The 20,292-nt window shown below is 48.0% G+C and overlaps 1 protein-coding gene across 2 annotated transcripts in view; it reads left to right on the forward strand.

The window, feature by feature from the left end:
* PARP14 (poly(ADP-ribose) polymerase family member 14) overlaps positions 1-20,292 on the forward strand; it is a 189,427-nt gene that overhangs the window by 105,460 nt on the left and 63,675 nt on the right. For both annotated transcript variants that reach the window (XM_063429155.1, XM_063429154.1), the window contains exon 7: positions 1,693-1,929. In XM_063429155.1, coding sequence (XP_063285225.1) covers positions 1,693-1,929 — 237 coding nt within the window. The remainder of the gene's footprint in view (positions 1-1,692; positions 1,930-20,292) is intronic.

Genomic DNA, 20,292 nt, shown 5'->3' on the forward strand with positions numbered 1-20,292 from the left:
AAACTTGTTTGTGTGGTCTTGTGTATGACACTAGAAGTTGGCCCTTCGCAGCACCCCGTAAAGGAGCTGTGGTTTCCATGTAATGTAGTAATGTCTTAACCACACAAAGTATAGATTAAATCTGGGTAAAAAAAACTTGAAGGAAGCGTTTTTTGTCCGTCTTGACAACGAGAAGGATGCTCCGTCTGATTTGAAGGAGAAGGCTTGAACATTGAAGGCTTGAACATCTGCTACTTGCCATAAATATATTAGGCAAAGTAACATCGTAAGTTTCGCTGAAAGCTGTTGAAGGGACAGTGAAACGTCCGGCCAGTCCAGAAAAAAACATAGTACCACGTCGACGTCCCAAAGCTTTGAATATTTCAGAGCTGGAGGACGTGACAGTCGAATACCTCTCAGGAGTCAGTAAATCAGAGGATTTTGACCCACTGGGAGACCCTGTACCGGAACACGAGCTGCCGAAATCTCTTATCATGTGACATTAATGGACCGATAGGAACGTCCCGACTCAAATAAGTGAGAGAGAAAATTTAGAATCATGGAAGTAGGTGCTGTAAGGGGATCAGAGTCCCTCTCCAAAAACCAGCTAGACCATATGTTCCAGAAGGCGAGGTAACTTCGTCTAGTTCTGGATACCCACGAGTCCCATAGTAGGTCCTTCATGATCTGCGATAAATCCGTCTATGGACCAGGCTCTCCTGAAATACTCCAAGCCACTAGGGCCAGACGGTCTTAGTACGAGGGGGTGAGGTTCTCCCTGAACAAAGGACAGTTCCAGCAGGTCCGGGAACCACTATTGACTGTAGAGTAGAGAAGTCCTCTGGGTTCGTACTTGATGGATCACTTTTGCCAGCATGGAGAAGGGGGGAAAGGTGTAAACACCCCGGTTCGGCCAGTCCTGGAGGAACGCGTCTAGTGCTTCGCATTCCAGATCCGATAGCTAGCTGAAGAATCTGGGAAGTTGATGGTTGGTCCGTGAGGTGAAGAGGTCGACGATCAGGGGCCCCCAGTATCTATATAGTTCCTGGAAGATCGACTCGTGGAGATGCCAATCGCTTCCGTCTCTCCAGTGCCGGGATTACCAGTCTGCCGTGAGGTTTGAAATTCCTGGTAGGTATTCCACCTGTAGTGTGATATTGCGTGAGAGACAAAAGCTGTAACTGTCTTTGGTAGCATGTGATAGAACTTGAATTCAAGCTCCTCCTAGGTGATTGGTGTATTGGACTGCAGAGATGTTGTCCATGCGTAGTAAGATGCAACCGTTGGACATGTGGCTGGACAGAAACAAGAGAGAGTGGAGCTAGACAGAAACAAGAGAGACTATGCCATACACAGACTTTATAAGTACAGTAAAGGGGAAAAGGGGGGTACCATAAGGAATACAATATTAATAAACTATACAATATAAATAATTAGATAAGAAGCAATACTCTGACCTGTGCCTCCACAGGAGCAGCAAACAAAGAGGAAGAGTTGGGGGATGTCCTTACTTATATATGTAAAGACTGGTTGTTTTGATTGGTTAAAGTTTTTTGATTGACATTTTGCTGCTGGAGTTTAAAGTAAAGAAAGTCAATGCAAAATATTCGCCTCCTGTCATGTGGTAAAATTATAACAAATCTTACAAATTTTGATTATTCGTGCTATTGTCATTGTATTTATTTAATAATATTCCTATGTTTTGTGAATCAGACTGATGTGATTGTGAACAGCGTGAGCACAGATCTGGACCTGAGTAATGGAGGAGCGAGCAGGGCGCTCTTTCATAAGGCTGGGACGAGTCTACAGGACGATCTGTATAAAGTGGGCAAAGGAACTCAGGTGGCAGAAGGCTCTGTCTTTGTTACTGATGGTGGTAATCTCTCCTGTTCGAATGTCATACATATCGTGGCTCCAGCGTGGGACGCAAAGAGTAGTTCATCAGAAAAGGTAGACATGTGTTTTTTGTTTTTGTTTGTTTTTTTTTTTTATCTTTATTTTTGCAGTGCTTAGATTTAACATACACACTTGTATTGCCACGACAGCAAGTACAAGTCGCTGAAACCATACATATTTAACAGTATCGTGGCAATTATTAACAGCACTTTTTTTTTTTGTGTGGAGCTTAGTATACAGTATGGTGAAGACATAGTTAACTAACAGTTAATACATTCTACAATGGCATTCAGCAAGATCAATGAGCTGTAGTCTGATAGATAAGCCTTTGTTCAGTATGTGAAGTAGATATAACACAGGAAAGCTCTTATTATTTTTCTTCTTCTTTGTGTAAAGCTTAATAAACAGTATGGTGAAGACATAGTTAACTAACAGTTAATACACTCTGAAATGGCATTTTGCGAGGGCATACAGCTGTTGTCTGACTGATAAGCCTATGTTTAGCATTTGAAACAGAGATAACACAGGAAGGTCCTATGGAGCGTTAATCTGATAAGTGAAGAATGGCGATGCAAAGAATCTAGACTTATACCATGGAGAGACAGCGTGATTTACAAGAAGAGGGACAGCAGGACATGGAAAATAAGGCATAAGGCAAAGTAGATGCTATTTTTTACGCTACACATTCAGGAGTAATTGTCTGCTGGGTCACCGCTCTGTATCCTGTCATTGCTCCTGAGTTGTAGTTTCCTAACCCCTGCACCTCTCTGTGCGAGCTGTGTATTGAGTGTCCAGCTGGGCATGTAGCTGACAGAGAGCAAGCCATGGGAGGACAGTCCCTAGTAGAAGCGATGAAAGCATGCTTGTGTGAGTGTGTGTCAGCAGGCTACAGGTGGAACATCTGTGTTGGTTCTGTGTGGGGTCGTTCCTAGATCAGGCTGTGTGGTAATCTATGAGCAGGATTGCCATATGCTGGGCTCCACTGTGTTCTCACCTCAGAAACCACGATGTCTCTCATGTTTGTCTGCATCGTGCTGCTGGGCAGGTTATGTAGCAGGGCTTGCTGAGTCCTTCAATCTTGTGACTCACCCACCTCCAACCCGACGTTGTTGTGATCGGAGGCTTGAGGGGGGGTCTGGTCCGGTGTATTCCACTCTGCCAGCCCTGGGCTCTGTTTGAGCGGCCGCCTGTGCCCTCGGTTTCGGTTCCACTTTTGGCCGGTAACGGGCTGCCTGGCTGATGGAGTATGCGTGGGCTTGGGGCTGCGCTTCGAGGAACGTCCTCTAAGGGCTCAAGGCCCAGGAAGGCTGCCGTGGAGACCGGATCCAGATCCTGGGTATGTGAGCCGAGTAAGCCAGGAGTTTGCCACGGTGTGTGGCAGGGCTCTGTTGTTGCGTTTCCATGTAGCGAGGTGACAGGGCTCAGCGTATCTTGTTGCCCGCTTGTTGTGCACTTGCGTCTGGCTGGGGCCTTCAGGTTACCGTCTGCGCACATGGCACCAGTGGTGTATCCTGGTTTTGTGCTGCCCTAGGCAGGACAAAACTCAGGCGCCCCCCCTCCCCCCGCGCCACCCCCACCCAACCTTTCCCCCCGCCCCGCATTCTAAATACACACACACACACACATTCACTGACAGATACGCATACACTAACTAACAGAAACACACACACTAACAGACACACTCACACTCAGTAACAGACACACTCACACTCAGTAACAGACACACTCACACTCGGTAACAGACACACACTCACTCACTAGCAGACACAAACTAGCAGACACACACACAAAGACACAGACACACACACTAACAGACACACACACACACTAACAGACACAGACAGAAACACTGACACACAGACACACAGACAGACACAGACACACACTCACCCACCCACATTAACACATTTTTTGTAAAAAAAAATGTAACACATTTTTAAAAAAAAAATTTTTTAACACTTTTTAAAAAAAAAATTTTTAACACATTTTTTTAAAAAATATTTTAACATTTTTTTTTAATGTATTTTTAACACATTTTTACCTTTGGGAATGCTGGGGAGGGGGGCTGTCTCTTCCTCCCTGGTGGTCCAGTGGGCGATCGGGCGGCACTGCCTGGCGGGCGGCCGGCCGGCTGGCCGGCGAGGGAGCACTTCCCCTGAGCTGTCTGCTCAGCTCCCTCGCCAGCCTCAGAGTGAGGCTGGGAGCCGGAATATGACGTCATATTCCGGCTCCGCCTCCCAGCCTCACTCTGCGGCTGGCGAGGGAGCTGAGCAGACAGCTCAGGGGAAGTGCTCCCTCGCCGGCCAGCCGCCCGATCGCCCAGCAGCATGCCGGCATGTCTGTTAGCCGCAAGGCTAACAAGACATTTGCCTTGGGCATTTGGGGGCGGCTTTTTTTGCCGCCCCCTGGAAAATGCCGCCCAAGGCAAATGCCTTGTTTGCCTCGCGGCTAATACGCCCCTGCATGACACCCGCCATTTTAGGTGTGGCAGTCGGGCTCCCCGGCCCCAGTTGCAGTGTCGCGGTCAGGGCCACAGGGTGAGGACCGGGATCACCCCCCCGGCCCAGAGGGGGGGGAATGGAGCCGGATCCGTGCCGGTCTGTACCCGTGACTGGGTTCTGTGGCGCAGGATAGTGGGGCAGCGGCCGTCCGCCCCACTCACCGCAGGAGAAGGCCCCGGTTGGGGCAATGTGTTTTTCTCCCCTGGGGGACTGAAGCTCGGTGAGCCAGCCTCTCCCCGGGTCCTGCAGTCTCTCAGCACTGGGTATCTTCTCTGGCAGTCTGATTTTAGGTGGTGAGGCACGATTTTAGAGAGTAAATTTTGTTGAATTGCAGGAGCTGCTCAGGCTTGCGACCGTCCAGCTCGGCGGTCCGGCCCCGCCCCCGACATGTGTTTTTTATAGTAATTAGTAGTAAGAATTCTAAGAAACATCTAACGTAACATTTCAGGTAACGAGTAATGCCTAAACTGTATCTTCATTTACTTAGAAAATTCTGGCAGTTTATCATTCAGGTAGTGTGATCAATCTGTTAGTGTGATCAATCTGTTAGTGTGATCAATCTGTTAGTGTGATCAATCTGTTAGTGTGATCAATCTGTTAGTGTGATCAATCTGTTAGTGTGATCAATCTGTTAGTGTGATCAATCTGTTAGTGTGATCAGTCGGTTAGTGTGATCAGTCGGTTAGTGTAATCAGTCGGTTAGTGTGATCAGTCGGTTAGTGTGATCAGTCGGTTAGTGTGATCAGTCGGTTAGTGTGATCAGTCGGTTAGTGTGATCAGTCGGTTAGTGTGATCAATCTGTTAGTGTAATCAATCTGTTAGTGTAATCAATCTGTTAGTGTAATCAATCTGTTAGTGTAATCAATCTGTTAGTGTAATCAATCTGTTAGTGTAATCAGTCGGTTAGTGTGATCAGTCGGTTAGTGTGATCAGTCGGTTAGTGTGATCAGTCGGTTAGTGTAATCAATCTGTTAGTGTAATCAATCTGTTAGTGTGATCAGTCGGTTAGTGTGATCAGTCGGTTAGTGTGATCAGTCGGTTAGTGTGATCAGTCGGTTAGTGTGATCAGTCGGTTAGTGTGATCAGTCGGTTAGTGTGATCAGTCGGTTAGTGTAATCAATCTGTTAGTGTAATCAATCTGTTAGTGTGATCAGTCGGTTAGTGTGATCAGTCGGTTAGTGTGATCAGTCGGTTAGTGTGATCAATCTGTTAGTGTAATCAATCTGTTAGTGTAATCAATCTGTTAGTGTAATCAATCTGTTAGTGTAATCAATCTGTTAGTGTAATCAATCTGTTAGTGTAATCAATCGGTTAGTGTAATCAATCGGTTAGTGTAATCAATCGGTTAGTGTGATCAGTCGGTTAGTGTGATCAGTCGGTTAGTGTGATCAGTCGGTTAGTGTGATCAGTCGGTTAGTGTGATCAGTCGGTTAGTGTGATCAGTCGGTTAGTGTGATCAATCTGTTAGTGTGATCAATCTGTTAGTGTGATCAATCTGTTAGTGTGATCAATCGGTTAGTGTGATCAGTCGGTTAGTGTGATCAGTCGGTTAGTGTGATCAGTCGGTTAGTGTGATCAGTCGGTTAGTGTGATCAGTCGGTTAGTGTGATCAGTCGGTTAGTGTGATCAGTCGGTTAGTGTGATCAGTCGGTTAGTGTGATCAGTCGGTTAGTGTGATCAGTCGGTTAGTGTGATCAGTCGGTTAGTGTGATCAGTCGGTTAGTGTGATCAGTCGGTTAGTGTGATCAGTCGGTTAGTGTGATCAGTCGGTTAGTGTGATCAGTCGGTTAGTGTGATCAGTCTGTTAGTGTGATCAATCTGTTAGTGTGATCAGTCGGTTAGTGTGATCAGGTTTGGTTTTGACCTCATACTCATGCTTTGTTTTTCTCCACCTACAAATCTCTTTAGTTTTGCTAAAAAAAAAAATATTAGAAATAGTTTTGCAAATTTCTGCAATGTAACTCTTCCCCCTTCGCCACGCCCCCTATTTTCACCAAATTTCTTTGTGATTGAAAGTCTTATGAGTACGTACTCAGTTCATCCAGCGAGAGCAGAGCTGCTGATATGTCCACTCGGGGCATAGCTAGAAACCTCAGGGCCCCAGTGTAAGAATCTGTTAATGTCCCCAATCCGCTATATTGAAATAAATGGCGTATACTGCACCCAAAATTTATATGCACATAAATCTTCAGATGGTGTAATACTTTAGACCTCAGAATAACCGAAAAAAAACATCAAGAATACATAACTACCGTCGGGTCACTTCCAGTATGACGCGTGCGTTCCACGAAGCCAGAAATTGGATTCACCAGGCAGCAAACTACAATAAAGATCACCATATATAAACAGAACACTGTAAGGACCATCTCACACTTTTGCAAAAGCCTTGAACAGGCGAAACGCATCAGTTTTATTGCTTTTTAACATTTGTTTAATTAAAGTTTACTTTTTATAGTTATTTGCCTTCTACTCAACTTTTTGCTTCCTGGTACCAATACATCCTTAGGTGGGGATTATACCACCCATGCTGTTTTAATGTAAGTACAGTATTTTATTTTTTGCTTAGTTTTTTTGTTTGTTTGTCTTTCCATTGGTCTCCATATATACTACGCATATTTGCATTGCATTTGGAGCACCGGCATTGCCTACACCATCATATATCCTAAGACGGGGATTATACCGTCCACGCGCAACACAGTAGAGCTCTTAGATAGCCCAATCAAATGTGAGTGGATCTCATATACCACTAACTTTTCAATTTGTATCCTACTATAATGTATTGCACTATTATTGTGTTTTTTCTGTTATTCTGAGGTCTAAATTATTACACCCTCTGAAGATTTATGTGCGTATACATTTTGGGCGCAGTATACGCCATTTATTTCACTATCTTTTTATCCACACGGTTTGGGTTTCCTTGTACTGTGCACTGCAGCCCTCACTAATAGACCCACTGAACTGTATCACCTTTGTTTTGTGTTTTTTCTATCTAATCCGCTATCTAGCAGAGGTGGCCAATAGGTAGATCATCAGCTGCTGTAGAAATCCCATGATGCCTTGCCAGCTGTCGATCTGCTATTGACCTGTGTAACGGAACCACTGGCACCCCGACCGGGTACCCTCCGCTGACGGATGCTCCTAGTGCTTTCCGAGGTCTCCACGCACTCCACCAGACACCATTACCACTGTAGACTCCCACGAACCGCCGCAGCTTGGTTGGGGTCTCGCCACGCTACCCACTCTGGACCCAAGACCAGGGACTAGCTTCCAGTAGATGGACCTCTCCGAATTCCAGAGAGCAGGAACAGGAACAAGCTCTTAGCAGAGCTCAGCGATAATACCCTGGGGAGTATAGTGATTATAGCAATCCCCAGAGTGTAGTTCTCCAATCCCCCAAACATGAGCCGAAACTTCATGAAGGTACAAGATGATCTGAGGTGCTAGCACACCCAGTCTGCTTTTATTTCCATCTTACACATAAAAGACCGCCCACAGGGGCGGGGTAAAACAGCCAATAGCATAACGGTTACAACCCCCAGGTTCCCTCCCCTCAGATAACCAGTTAACATAATTATTACAGCCAGGGAAAATACAGTTTTTATACATGTGCTATAACTTTAAAACCGTATACACATATTTAGAATCAGCACACTTTAAACATACACCCTTCCAAAAATCAGCCAAATCCCCCCAGTGGATCAAAAGTTAGCTGGAGGTCCCTTTATGACCGACCGCAAGCACATTTTCCTGCCCAAAACAGTTCCATAGATTTGGGCTGTGTGGGCGGTCAATTTCATGCGAAAAAACGACTAAGTCCCATTTCGAACGGGACTTAGTCTCTGGAGCTGCAAGTTCAGTATGGGAGAAGGTAAGGATCAGCGGTGTTCGGTAAAATGTGTAGCCGATTTTGGTTCCACAGAATCTTTAGCATACACCGCTGACCGCATCTGAATGAACAAAGATGGCCGCCGCCACGTGCAATTAACCTGCAGTAACCTCACAGCCTGGGAGGTAAATTGCCTGCACACTAACTTCTGGGTGGTCCGCCTGTGTGGTACTTGGTTCAGTAAGCCCTATTTACTGAACCAAGAGGGAGAGAGCCAGGGGCAAGTTATTTTACAGGTCTGGGGACATAGTCTTAAAGGGACATTGTTCACCAAAGTTACAAGATGTCCCCAGACGGTTTTTAAAGGGCCATACACACCAAATAAAAGTCCATACGTTTTCAGGGGCCATAGTCTTAAAGGGTATTGTTACCCAAAGTCTCAATATGTCCCCAGACAGTTCTTAAAGGGCCAGCAGCAGTACAATAAAATACCATTCACTGTGCTTAAAGGGCCAGCAGTCACACAATAAAATACAATATGCCCAAATATAGTTCTCTAAACGTACCAATTTTCAAGGGGCCATAGTCAGCAGGTAGGAGGCGGGCAAACAGGCTTCTCCAATGCCCAGTGGCGAGGTTGGTTTCGTCACAACCTGTTCTTGAAGGGTTCTATTTTTATGCCGTATCTGTGCATGTAGGCGTGTTTTTGTAAGGAGTATACTTGTTACTTGTGTGAATATTTGAGTATAATTCTGATGTTTGAAAGGGGGTCTGTGTGTGTGTGTGTCTGTCTGTGTGTCTGTGTGTGTGTGTGTGTGTGTGTGTGTGTGTGTGTGTGTGTGTGTGTGTGTAGTGTTGACATTTTAATGCAGGGGTGTGTTTGTGTGTAATATTGGTGCTTGCATGCCAATGTGTATTCACAAGTATATATATGCAGTGTCACACACACATAGGAGTGTAACGGATCACCAATCCACAAACATAGTACGGCCCACAGGGTTTTACAGAACAACCAATCAATACGGATAATACACACAGACACTCCCACACAAAATCCTCCCCTCTGCCTGTGATATGATTACTGAACACAATGGGAAATATAATTATCACAGACAGAGAAATACAATTTTATAAAACATATCACAGGGACCCCAAAACATGCAGTAACCACATATCCAAAATTCACCCAGATCCGTTCAGTAGTTTGGAAGATACAGTTTGTAACGGATCACCTGGCACCCCGACTGGGTACCTCCGTTGAAGGATGCTCCTAGCGCTTCCTGAGGACTCCAAGCACTGCAGCAGACACCACAACCGCCGAACCGGAGAAACATATAAATTCTCTCAAGCCTCTGAATGCTGTATACAGCCGAATAGGACAAACCATGCGAATAGGTTTCCACTCCTAGCAGTCAAACTGGAACAGCATACAATAAATCCTCCCCCAATAATGAGACAACACTTCACTTTGAGGGTTAAGCAGGAACTCCCTGTACTGGCACATACAGCCTCTTTTATTCACAATCCACAAAACATAGTACTGCCCACAGGGTTTTGCAGAACAACCAATAAACACATTACAACACATACAATGCAAGTACAGCAGCCAATCAGACACAATGGGACAATAGAAACACACCCAGCATATTCCTCCCCTCTGCTTAGGAGATAATTGAGTCAATTACTGTATCTACTCAATTATCTCCAAGCTGAAAAGTCACACTTTTTATAAATTTTTATAACTTTGTGAGTTAACATCGTACATACATAAAACTTATATTATTTTAACCAGTATAACTTGGGGACAAACATATCCAAAATTCACTTGAATAGGTTCAGGGGTTTAACGGTTAGGTCGAATGCCTTTGTTTTCACTTGCAAGCATGGCTTTTCCTTGTCCCTGGGACAACACCCTGCTGGAGAACAATGGACCCGGGGAGGGGAAGAGGAAGTGTCCAAAAAGTTTCAGTATGTCCATACACTGTTTTTAAAAGGCCAGCACAGTACAATAAAAGTCCATTCACTGTGCTTAAAGGGCCAGTAGCCGCCCAATAAAATACAATATGCCCAAATATTGCATTCAAAAGTACAACTTTACCAGGGGCCATAGTCAGCAGGTAGGAGGCGGGCAGCCAGGCCTCTCCAATGCCCAGTGGCGAGGCGGGTTCCGCCACACAGTTTAATGCAGATTCCGCAGAACATATACAGGCTATATGAAAAATAATTACTGTATAATGTGTCCCCTGTTGTATAGTTTAAAACTACTGCACGATGTCTTTGTGCACCAAATACCGGCCAGATGGCACTGTGTAGAAAAGTCACAACAGTGTCTGTGAGTTAAAATGGCCGCCATCCATTGTTCTCACCATGTGCTTCATCCATTGTTCTCACCATGTGCCTCTGATACATGAAATAGTGGCCACCCAGTAACTCCACAGTATGTCCCCAGATGGTTCTTAAAGGGCCAGCAGCAGCATAATAAAATACAGTATGCCCAAATCCTGTATTTAAAGGGTCAAATCTCCCAGGGACCATAGTCAGCAGGCAGGGGGCGGGCAAACAGGCTTCTCCAATGCCCAGTGGCGAGGTTGTTTCCGCCACAAGGAGCAACACTTATTTTTAGCAGAACTGCAGAGTTTTGAATGTGTTAACAACAGAATGTGAGTGTGGCTGAAAACCTGACAAATGCACTTAAAGTGTCCTTATTACATTTATTTTCTTTCCGTTTTCCTTTCTGTATTTCGTAGCCACACTATAGTGTGTGTCCGAACGCTATAGTGCCATGGTGGTCGTTTAGGTTTCCGGCCCCACCTGCAGGAGAAAAAAAGGTATTTTATTTACCTTTAATTAATCGCAGGTCTCTGTGCTGTCATCTCGCCTCCTTGGCTGATATCATCAAAATCGATGATCTCATCCAATCCAGTGCCTTCCCACAGGAAAGCAAAACCCTGCGCTGTGCCAATCCGTCACATACAAGGAGGCGTGACTAGCGCTGTATAAACAAAGTGATTTAACTCTTAAATGGCAGAGAATTGAGCAGTGAGACTGCAGGGGCATGATCTATGCGCCAACACTGCTTCATTAAGCGAAACTTGTTTTGGTGCCTATAGTGTCCCTTTAACGATTATACCTACAACTTTCTAGTTTTCTATTTATTATCTTTTCTTCATTGTTCCGGATCTCTAGCGAATATCTGGGCGCCGCCATTTTGTCCTCTCTGCCCATGATGCCGGCTGTGTGCCTTCTGTGGGATTGATTTTACTGATGGATTGTGGGTAAATCTGATAGGTAAATGCAATAGAACCTTGCTTTAAGCTCCGCCCATTGTCATGTTTTGTCAGTTTGAATGGTTCACACAATAAAAGAAAGTCCCTGCATTTCTTCCGAGAGCCATATAGAAGCAGGTTAGATGAAGTCTATTTAACACGTTACCTTTATAGCAGAATCTCCGGCAGCTCCTCGTTCCTTGCTGGGCTGAATAATGCAGCAGAGGTAAGTAAATTAAACGCCACTTACCGCAGCTGGTGATGTAATTTCCCATGATGCCCTGTGTGGGCATGCCTGACATTCTCTCTCTGTGTGCCTGTTTAATGGGCACAGCTCGCCATTGCTGTCATACACAGGGGTATTAAGTAAATTGAGGATCCTCAGTAATTTAACCTGAATTTAAGGCCAGAGCAGTCAAACTAAACGCTTGGTTGGAGATTTTTTTCAGTTTGGATATTTTGGACTTAAACTTGGAAAAACTCTCACTTTATTGAACAACCCAGTCAATGTAAAATAACTATATAAAGAGTATAACATCGCAGAGAATAATAAAAGATATTTATTGGATACACTTAAATTGAAACTTGCCCCTAAATTAACACGGGTGGGTAAGACACATTGGAAGGGGGAGAGGAAATGAGACACATGAAGGGCTGAGGGAATGAGACACATGGAGGGGATGGGGGAATGAGACACATGGAGGGGCTGGGGGAATGAGACACATGGAGGGGCTGAGGGAATGAGACACATGGAGGGGCTGGGGGAATGAGACACATGGAGGGGCTGGGGGAATGAGACACATGGAGGGGCTGGGGGAATGAGACACATGGAGGGGCTGAGGGAATGAGACACATGGAGGGGCTGAGGGAATGAGACACATGGAGGGGCTGGGGGAATGAGACACATGGAGGGGCTGGGGGAATGAGACACATGGAGGGGCTGGGAAAATGAGACACATGGAGGGGCTGGGGGAATGAGACACATGGAGGGGATGGGGGAATGAGACACATGGAGGGCTGAGCGAATGAGACACATGGAGGGGCTGGGGGAATGAGACACATGGAGGGGATGGGGGAATGAGACACATGGAGGGGCTGGGGGAATGAGACACATGGAGGGGCTGGGGGAATGAGACACATGGAGGGGCTGGGGGAATGAGACACATGGAGGGGATGGGGGAATGAGACACATGGAGGGGCTGGGGGAATGAGACACATGGAGGGGCTGGGGGAATGAGACACATGGAGGGGATGGGGGAATGAGACACATGGAGGGGCTGGGGGAATGAGACACATGGAGGGGCTGGGGGAATGAGACACATGGAGGGGCTGAGGGAATGAGACACATGGAGGGGCTGAGGGAATGAGACACATGGAGGGGCTGGGGGAATGAGACACATGGAGGGGCTGGGGGAATGAGACACATGGAGGGGCTGGGAAAATGAGACACATGGAGGGGCTGGGGGAATGAGACACATGGAGGGGCTGGGAAAATGAGACACATGGAGGGGCTGGGGGAATGAGACACATGGAGGGGATGGGGGAATGAGACACATGGAGGGCTGAGCGAATGAGACACATGGAGGGGCTGGGGGAATGAGACACATGGAGGGGATGGGGGAATGAGACACATGGAGGGGCTGGGGGAATGAGACACATGGAGGGGCTGGGGGAATGAGACACATGGAGGGGCTGGGGGAATGAGACACATGGAGGGGATGGGGGAATGAGACACATGGAGGGGCTGGGGGAATGAGACACATGGAGGGGCTGGGGGAATGAGACACATGGAGGGGCTGAGGGAATGAGACACATGGAGGGGCTGAGGGAATGAGACACATGGAGGGGCTGGGGGAATGAGACACATGGAGGGGCTGGGGGAATGAGACACATGGAGGGGCTGGGAAAATGAGACACATGGAGGGGCTGGGGGAATGAGACACATGGAGGGGCTGGGGGAATGAGACACATGGAGGGGATGGGGGAATGAGACACATGGAGGGGCTGGGGGAATGAGACACATGGAGGGGCTGGGGGAATGAGACACATGGAGGGGCTGAGGGAATGAGACACATGGAGGGGCTGAGGGAATGAGACACATGGAGGGGCTGGGGGAATGAGACACATGGAGGGGCTGGGGGAATGAGACACATGGAGGGGCTGGGGGAATGAGACACATGGAGGGGCTGGGGGAATGAGACACATGGAGGGCTGAGCGAATGAGACACATGGAGGGGCTGGGGGAATGAGACACATGGAGGGGATGGGAGAATGAGACACATGGAGGGGCTGGGGGAATGAGACACATGGAGGGGCTGGGGGAATGAGACACATGGAGGGGCTGGGGAAATGAGACACACGGAGGGGCTGAGGGAATGAGACACATGGAGGGGCTGAGGGAATGAGACACATGGAGGGGCTGGGGGAATGAGACACATGGAGGGGATGGGGGAATGAGACACATGGAGGGGCTGGGGGAATGAGACACATGGAGGGGCTGGGGGACTGAGACACATGGAGGGGCTGGGGAAATGAGACACACGGAGGGGCTGAGGGAATGAGACACATGGAGGGCTGAGCGAATGAGACACATGGAGGGGCTGGGGGAATGAGACACATGGAGGGGATGGGGGAATGAGACACATGGAGGGGCTGGGGAAATGAGACACATGGAGGGGCTGGGGGAATGAGACACATGGAGGGGCTGGGGAAATGAGACACACGGAGGGGCTGAGGGAATGAGACACATGGAGGGGCTGAGGGAATGAGACACATGGAGGGGCTGAGGGAATGAGACACATGAAGGGGATGGGGGAATGAGACACATGGAGGGCTGAGCGAATGAGACACATGGAGGGGCTGGGGGAATGAGACACATGGAGGGGATGGGGGAATGAGACACATGGAGGGGCTGGGGGAATGAGACACATGGAGGGGCTGGGGAAATGAGACACACGGAGGGGCTGAGGGAATGAGACACATGGAGGGGCTGAGGGAATGAGACACATGGAGGGGCTGAGGGAATGAGACACATGAAGGGGATGGGGGAATGAGACACATGGAGGGCTGAGCGAATGAGACACATGGAGGGGCTGAGCGAATGAGACACATGGAGGGGCTGGGGGAATGAGACACATGGAGGGGATGGGGGAATGAGACACATGGAGGGGCTGGGGGAATGAGACACATGGAGGGGCTGAGGGAATGAGACACATGGAGGGGCTGAGGGAATGAGACACATGGAGGGGCTGAGGGAATGAGACACATGGAGGGGCTGGGGGAATGAGACACATGGAGGGGCTGGGGGAATGAGACACATGGAGGGGATGGGGGAATGAGACACATGGAGGGGCTGGGGGAATGAGACACATGGAGGGCTGAGCGAATGAGACACATGGAGGGCTGAGCGAATGAGACACATGGAGGGGCTGAGGGAATGAGACACATGGAGGGGATGGGGGAATGAGACACATGGAGGGGCTGGGGGAATGAGACACATGGAGGGGCTGAGGGAATGAGACACATGGAGGGGCTGAGGGAATGAGACACATGGAGGGGCTGAGGGAATGAGACACATGGAGGGGCTGGGGGAATGAGACACATGGAGGGGCTGGGGGAATGAGACACATGGAGGGGATGGGGGAATGAGACACATGGAGGGGCTGAGGGAATGAGACACATGGAGGGGCTGAGGGAATGAGACACATGGAGGGGCTGGGGGAATGAGACACATGGAGGGGCTGGGGGAATGAGACACATGGAGGGGCTGGGAAAATGAGACACATGGAGGTGCTGGGGGAATGAGACACATGGAGGGGCTGGGGGAATGAGACACATGGAGGGGCTGGGGGAATGAGACACATGGAGGGGCTGAGGGAATGAGACACATGGAGGGGCTGAGGGAATGAGACACATGGAAGGGGCTGGGGGAATGAGACACATAAAGGGGCTGGGGGAATGAGACACATGGAGGGGCTGGGGAAATGAGACACATGGAGGGGCTGGGGGAATGAGACACATGGAGGGGCTGGGGTAATGAGAAACATAAAGGGGCTGGGGGAATGAGACACATGGAGGGGCTGGGGAAATGAGACACATGGAGGGGCTGGGGGAATGAGACACATGGAGGGGCTGGGGTAATGAGAAACATAAAGGGGCTGGGGGAATGAGACACATGGAGGGGCTGGGGAAATGAGACACATGGAGGGCTGAGGGAATGAGACACATGGAGGGGCTGGGGGAATGAGACACATAAAGGGGCTGGGGGAATGAGACACATGGATGGGCTGGGGGAATGAGACACATGGAGGGGATGGGGGAATGAGACACATGGAGAGGTTGGGGGAATGAGACACATGGAGGGGCTGGGGAAATGAGACACACGGAGGGGCTGAGGGAATGAGACACATGGAGGGGCTGGGGGAATGAGACACATGGAGGGGCTGAGGGAATGAGACACATGGAGGGGCTGGGGGAATGAGACACATGAAGGGGCTGGGGGAATTAGACACATGGAGGGGCTGGGGGAATGAGACACATGGATGGGCTGGGGGAATGAGACACATGGAGGGGCTGGGGGAATGAGACACATGGAGGGGCTGAGGGAATGAGACACATGGAAGGGGCTGGGGGAATGAGACACATGGAGGGGCTGGGGGACTGAGACACATAAAGGGGCTGGGGGAATGAGACACATGGAGGGGCTGGGGAAATGAGACACATGGAGGGCTGAGGGAATGAGACACATGGAGGGGCTGGGGGAATGAGAAACATAAAGGGGCTGGGGGAATGAGACACATGGAGGTGCTGGGGAAATGAGACACATGGAGGGGCTGGGGGAATGAGACACATGAAGGGGCTGGGGGAATTAGACACATGGAGGGGCTGGGGGAATGAGACACATGGATGGGCTGGGGGAATGAGACACATGGAGGGGCTGGGGGAATGAGACACATGGAGGGGCTGAGGGAATGAGACACATGGAAGGGGCTGGGGGAATGAGACACATGGAGGGGCTGGGGGACTGAGACACATAAAGGGGCTGGGGGAATGAGACACATGGAGGGGCTGGGGAAATGAGACACATGGAGGGCTGAGGGAATGAGACACATGGAGGGGCTGGGGGAATGAGAAACATAAAGGGGCTGGGGGAATGAGACACATGGAGGTGCTGGGGAAATGAGACACATGGAGGGGCTGGGGAAATGAGACACATGGAGGGGCTGGGGGAATGAGACACATGGAGGGGCTGGGGGAATGAGACACATGGAGGGGCTGGGGAAATGAGACAAATGGAGGGGCTGAGGGAATGAGACACATGGAGGGGCTGGGGGAATGAGACACATGGAGGGGCTGGGGGAATGAGACACATGGAGGGGCTGGGGAAATTAGACACATGGAGGGGCTGGGGAAATGAGACACATGGAGGGGCTGGGGGAATGAGACACATGGAAGGACTGGGGGAATGAGACACATGGAAGGACTGGGGGAATGAGACACATGGAGGGATTGGGGGAATGAGACACATGAAGGGGCTGGGGGAATGAGACACATGAAGGGGCTGGGGGAATGAGACACATGGAGGGGCTGGGGGAATGAGACACATGGAGGGGCTGGGGGAATGAGACACATGGGGGGATTGGGGGAATGAGACACATGAAGGGGCTAGGGAAATGAGACACATGGAGGGGCTGGGGAAATGAGACACATGGAGGGGCTGGGGAAATGAGACACATGGAGGGGCTGGGGGAATGAGACACATGGAGGGGCTGAGGGAATGAGACACATGGAGGGGCTGGCGGAATAAGAAATGTGGGGGAGATGAGATGCATGGAGGGGCTGAGGGAATGAGACACATGGAGGGGCTCAGGGAATGAGACACATGGAGGGGCTGGGTGGAATAAGACACATGGAGGGGCTGGTGGAATGAGAAATGTGGGGGAGATGAGATCCATGGAGGGGCTGGGGAAACACAAAGTGACATAGAGGCTGGGGGAGAAAGAGACAAGGAGCTGGGAGGGAAGAGACACACAAACAGGGCTGTGGAGAGAAAGAGACAAACAGAGGGGTTGGGAGGGGTGGGAGGGGGGGCAAAGAGCCACAAAGCGGTAGGGAAGTGGCAAAAAAGATAGGCAGGATCTTGTGAGAGACACCCAGTGGGGCTGGGGGGACACAAAGAGACACAGAGGGCTGTGGAAGGGGCAAAAGAGACAGATAGAGGCTTTAACTAAACCCTTAAGATGTTAGTCGTGTCGACTGGAGAAAACTTTTCTATTAAGGTGTTGCCTGGAGGTACTCAAATACTTGTGGATCTAGATCCAACTATATGCTAGAAACTTTCTTCCTCTTCTCTGTACAGTACAATCGGATCTGAGGTCCTGGGGAAAGTTATATGTCTCTTGGATAGTGATGTCCCGAACGGTTCGCTGGCGAATAGTTCTGGCGAACATCGCATGTTCGCGTTCGCCACGGATGGCGAACATATGCGATGTTCGGTCCGCCCCTATTCGTCATCATTGAGTAAACTTTGACCCTGTACCTCACAGTCAGCAGACACATTCCAGCCAATCAGCAGCAGACCCTCCCTCTCAGACCCTCCCACCTCCTAGACAGCATACAATTTAGATTAATTCTGAAGCTGCATTCTTTTTTTTCTTTTTTTCTTCTTATTATTTTTTTTGTGTTTATTATACATTATCCTCCATAGCCAGTAACCTGTGTTTATTATACATTATCCTCCCCATAGCCAGTAACCTGTGTTTATTATACATTATCCCCCCATAGCCAGTAACCCGTGTTTATTATACATTATCCCTCCCATAGCCAGTAACCTGTGTTTATTATGCATTATCCCCCCATAGCCAGTAACCTGTGTTTATTATACATTATCCTCCCATAGCCAGTAACCTGTGTTTATTATACATTATCCCCCCATAGCCAGTAACCGATGATTATTATACATTATCCCCCCATAGCCAGTAACCTGTGTTTATTATACATTATCCTCCATAGCCAGTAATCTGTGTTTATTATACATTATCCTCCCATAGCCAGTAACCTGTGTTTATTATACAATATCCTCCATAGCCAGTAACCTGTGTTTATTATACATTATCCCCCATAGCCAGTAACCTGTGTTTATTATACATTATCCCCCCATAGCCAGTAACCTGTTTTTATTATACATTATCCCCCCATAGCCAGTAACCTGTGTTTATTATACATTATCCTCCATAGCCAGTAATCTGTGTTTATTATACATTATCCTCCCATAGCCAGTAACCTGTGTTTATTATACAATATCCTCCATAGCCAGTAACCTGTGTTTATTATACATTATCCCCCCATAGCCAGTAACCTGTTTTTATTATACATTATCCCCCATAGCCAGTAACCTGTGTTTATTATACATTATCCCTCCATAGCCCGTAACCTGTGTTTATTATACATTATCCTCCCATAGCCAGTAACCTGTGTTTATTATACATTATCCTCCCAATAGCCAGTAACCTGTGTTTATTATACATTATCCCCCATAGCCAGTAACCTGTGTTTATTATACATTATCCCCCATAGCCAGTAACCTGTGTTTATTATACATTATCCTCCCATAGCCAGTAACCTGTGTTTATTATACATTATCCCCCATAGCCAGTAACCTGTGTTTATTATACATTATCCCCCCATAGCCAGTAACATTTATCGTTGGACCTAGGCAGCATGATGTCTTAGGCCGGCCCAGAGAGTGAGTGAGTGAGTGAGTGAATAATATAATATATATGTTCAGAAACATATTAGTAATATATGTAAATCGGGTTCATGCAAAGAGGGTGAAAAGGTATTAAAGCAAAACACACTTATTGCATCAAATTTACAAAGCCAAACTTTTAAAAGCTTTCCTCATTTCTTTCTCGGGATGAGGAATATATCGGTTGTAGACTGAGGATTTCCATCTGCCCAATCTTTTAATAATATGCACTGGAGTGTCAGTGTTGAAGGAGACCGAAGCTGCCCTTATTCTAAATGAAAGACCCGAGACATGGATACAACCCAATCTTAGGAGTAGTGTTCTGATGTAGAAGATGAATTTAGCCGTAGTCAGAGGGATTCAGTGAGAGTAGTGGTGAAATGTGTGTGGCATGACTGAGTGTGGGTAAGTAAGAGTCAAGTATTGGCTGGGGGAATGAGACACATGGAAGGACTGGGGGAATGAGACACATGGAAGGACTGGGGGAATGAGACACATGGAGGGATTGGGGGAATGAGACACATTACTAACTGATATTGGCTGCAGTTGATTATCGCTCATTATTGTGTTTGCTATCGACTATGTACCCATGTCTATCTCATTGTGTACAGGGAGTGCAGAATTATTAGGCAAATGAGTATTTTGACCACATCATCGTCTTTATGCATGTTGTCTTACTCCAAGCTGTATAGGCTTGAAAGCCTACTACCAATTAAGCATATTAGGTGATGTGCATCTCTGTAATGAGAAGGGGTGTGGTCTAATGACATCAACACCCTATATCAGGTGTGCATAATTATTACGCAACTTCCTTTCCTTTGGCAAAATGGGTCAAAAGAAGGACTTGACAGGCTCAGAAAAGTCAAAAATAGTGAGATATCTTGCAGAGGGATGCAGCACTCTTAAAATTGCAAAGCTTCTGAAGCGTGATCATCGAACAATCAAGCGTTTCATTCAAAATAGTCAACAGGGTCGCAAGAAGCGTGTGTTCATGGGCAAAATAACTGCCCATGAACTGAGAAAAGTCAAGCGTGCAGCTGCCAAGATGCCACTTGCCACCAGTTTGGCCATATTTCA

Source organism: Pelobates fuscus, chromosome 8 (assembly GCF_036172605.1).
Source record: "Pelobates fuscus isolate aPelFus1 chromosome 8, aPelFus1.pri, whole genome shotgun sequence".
Taxonomy (NCBI): domain Eukaryota; kingdom Metazoa; phylum Chordata; class Amphibia; order Anura; family Pelobatidae; genus Pelobates; species Pelobates fuscus.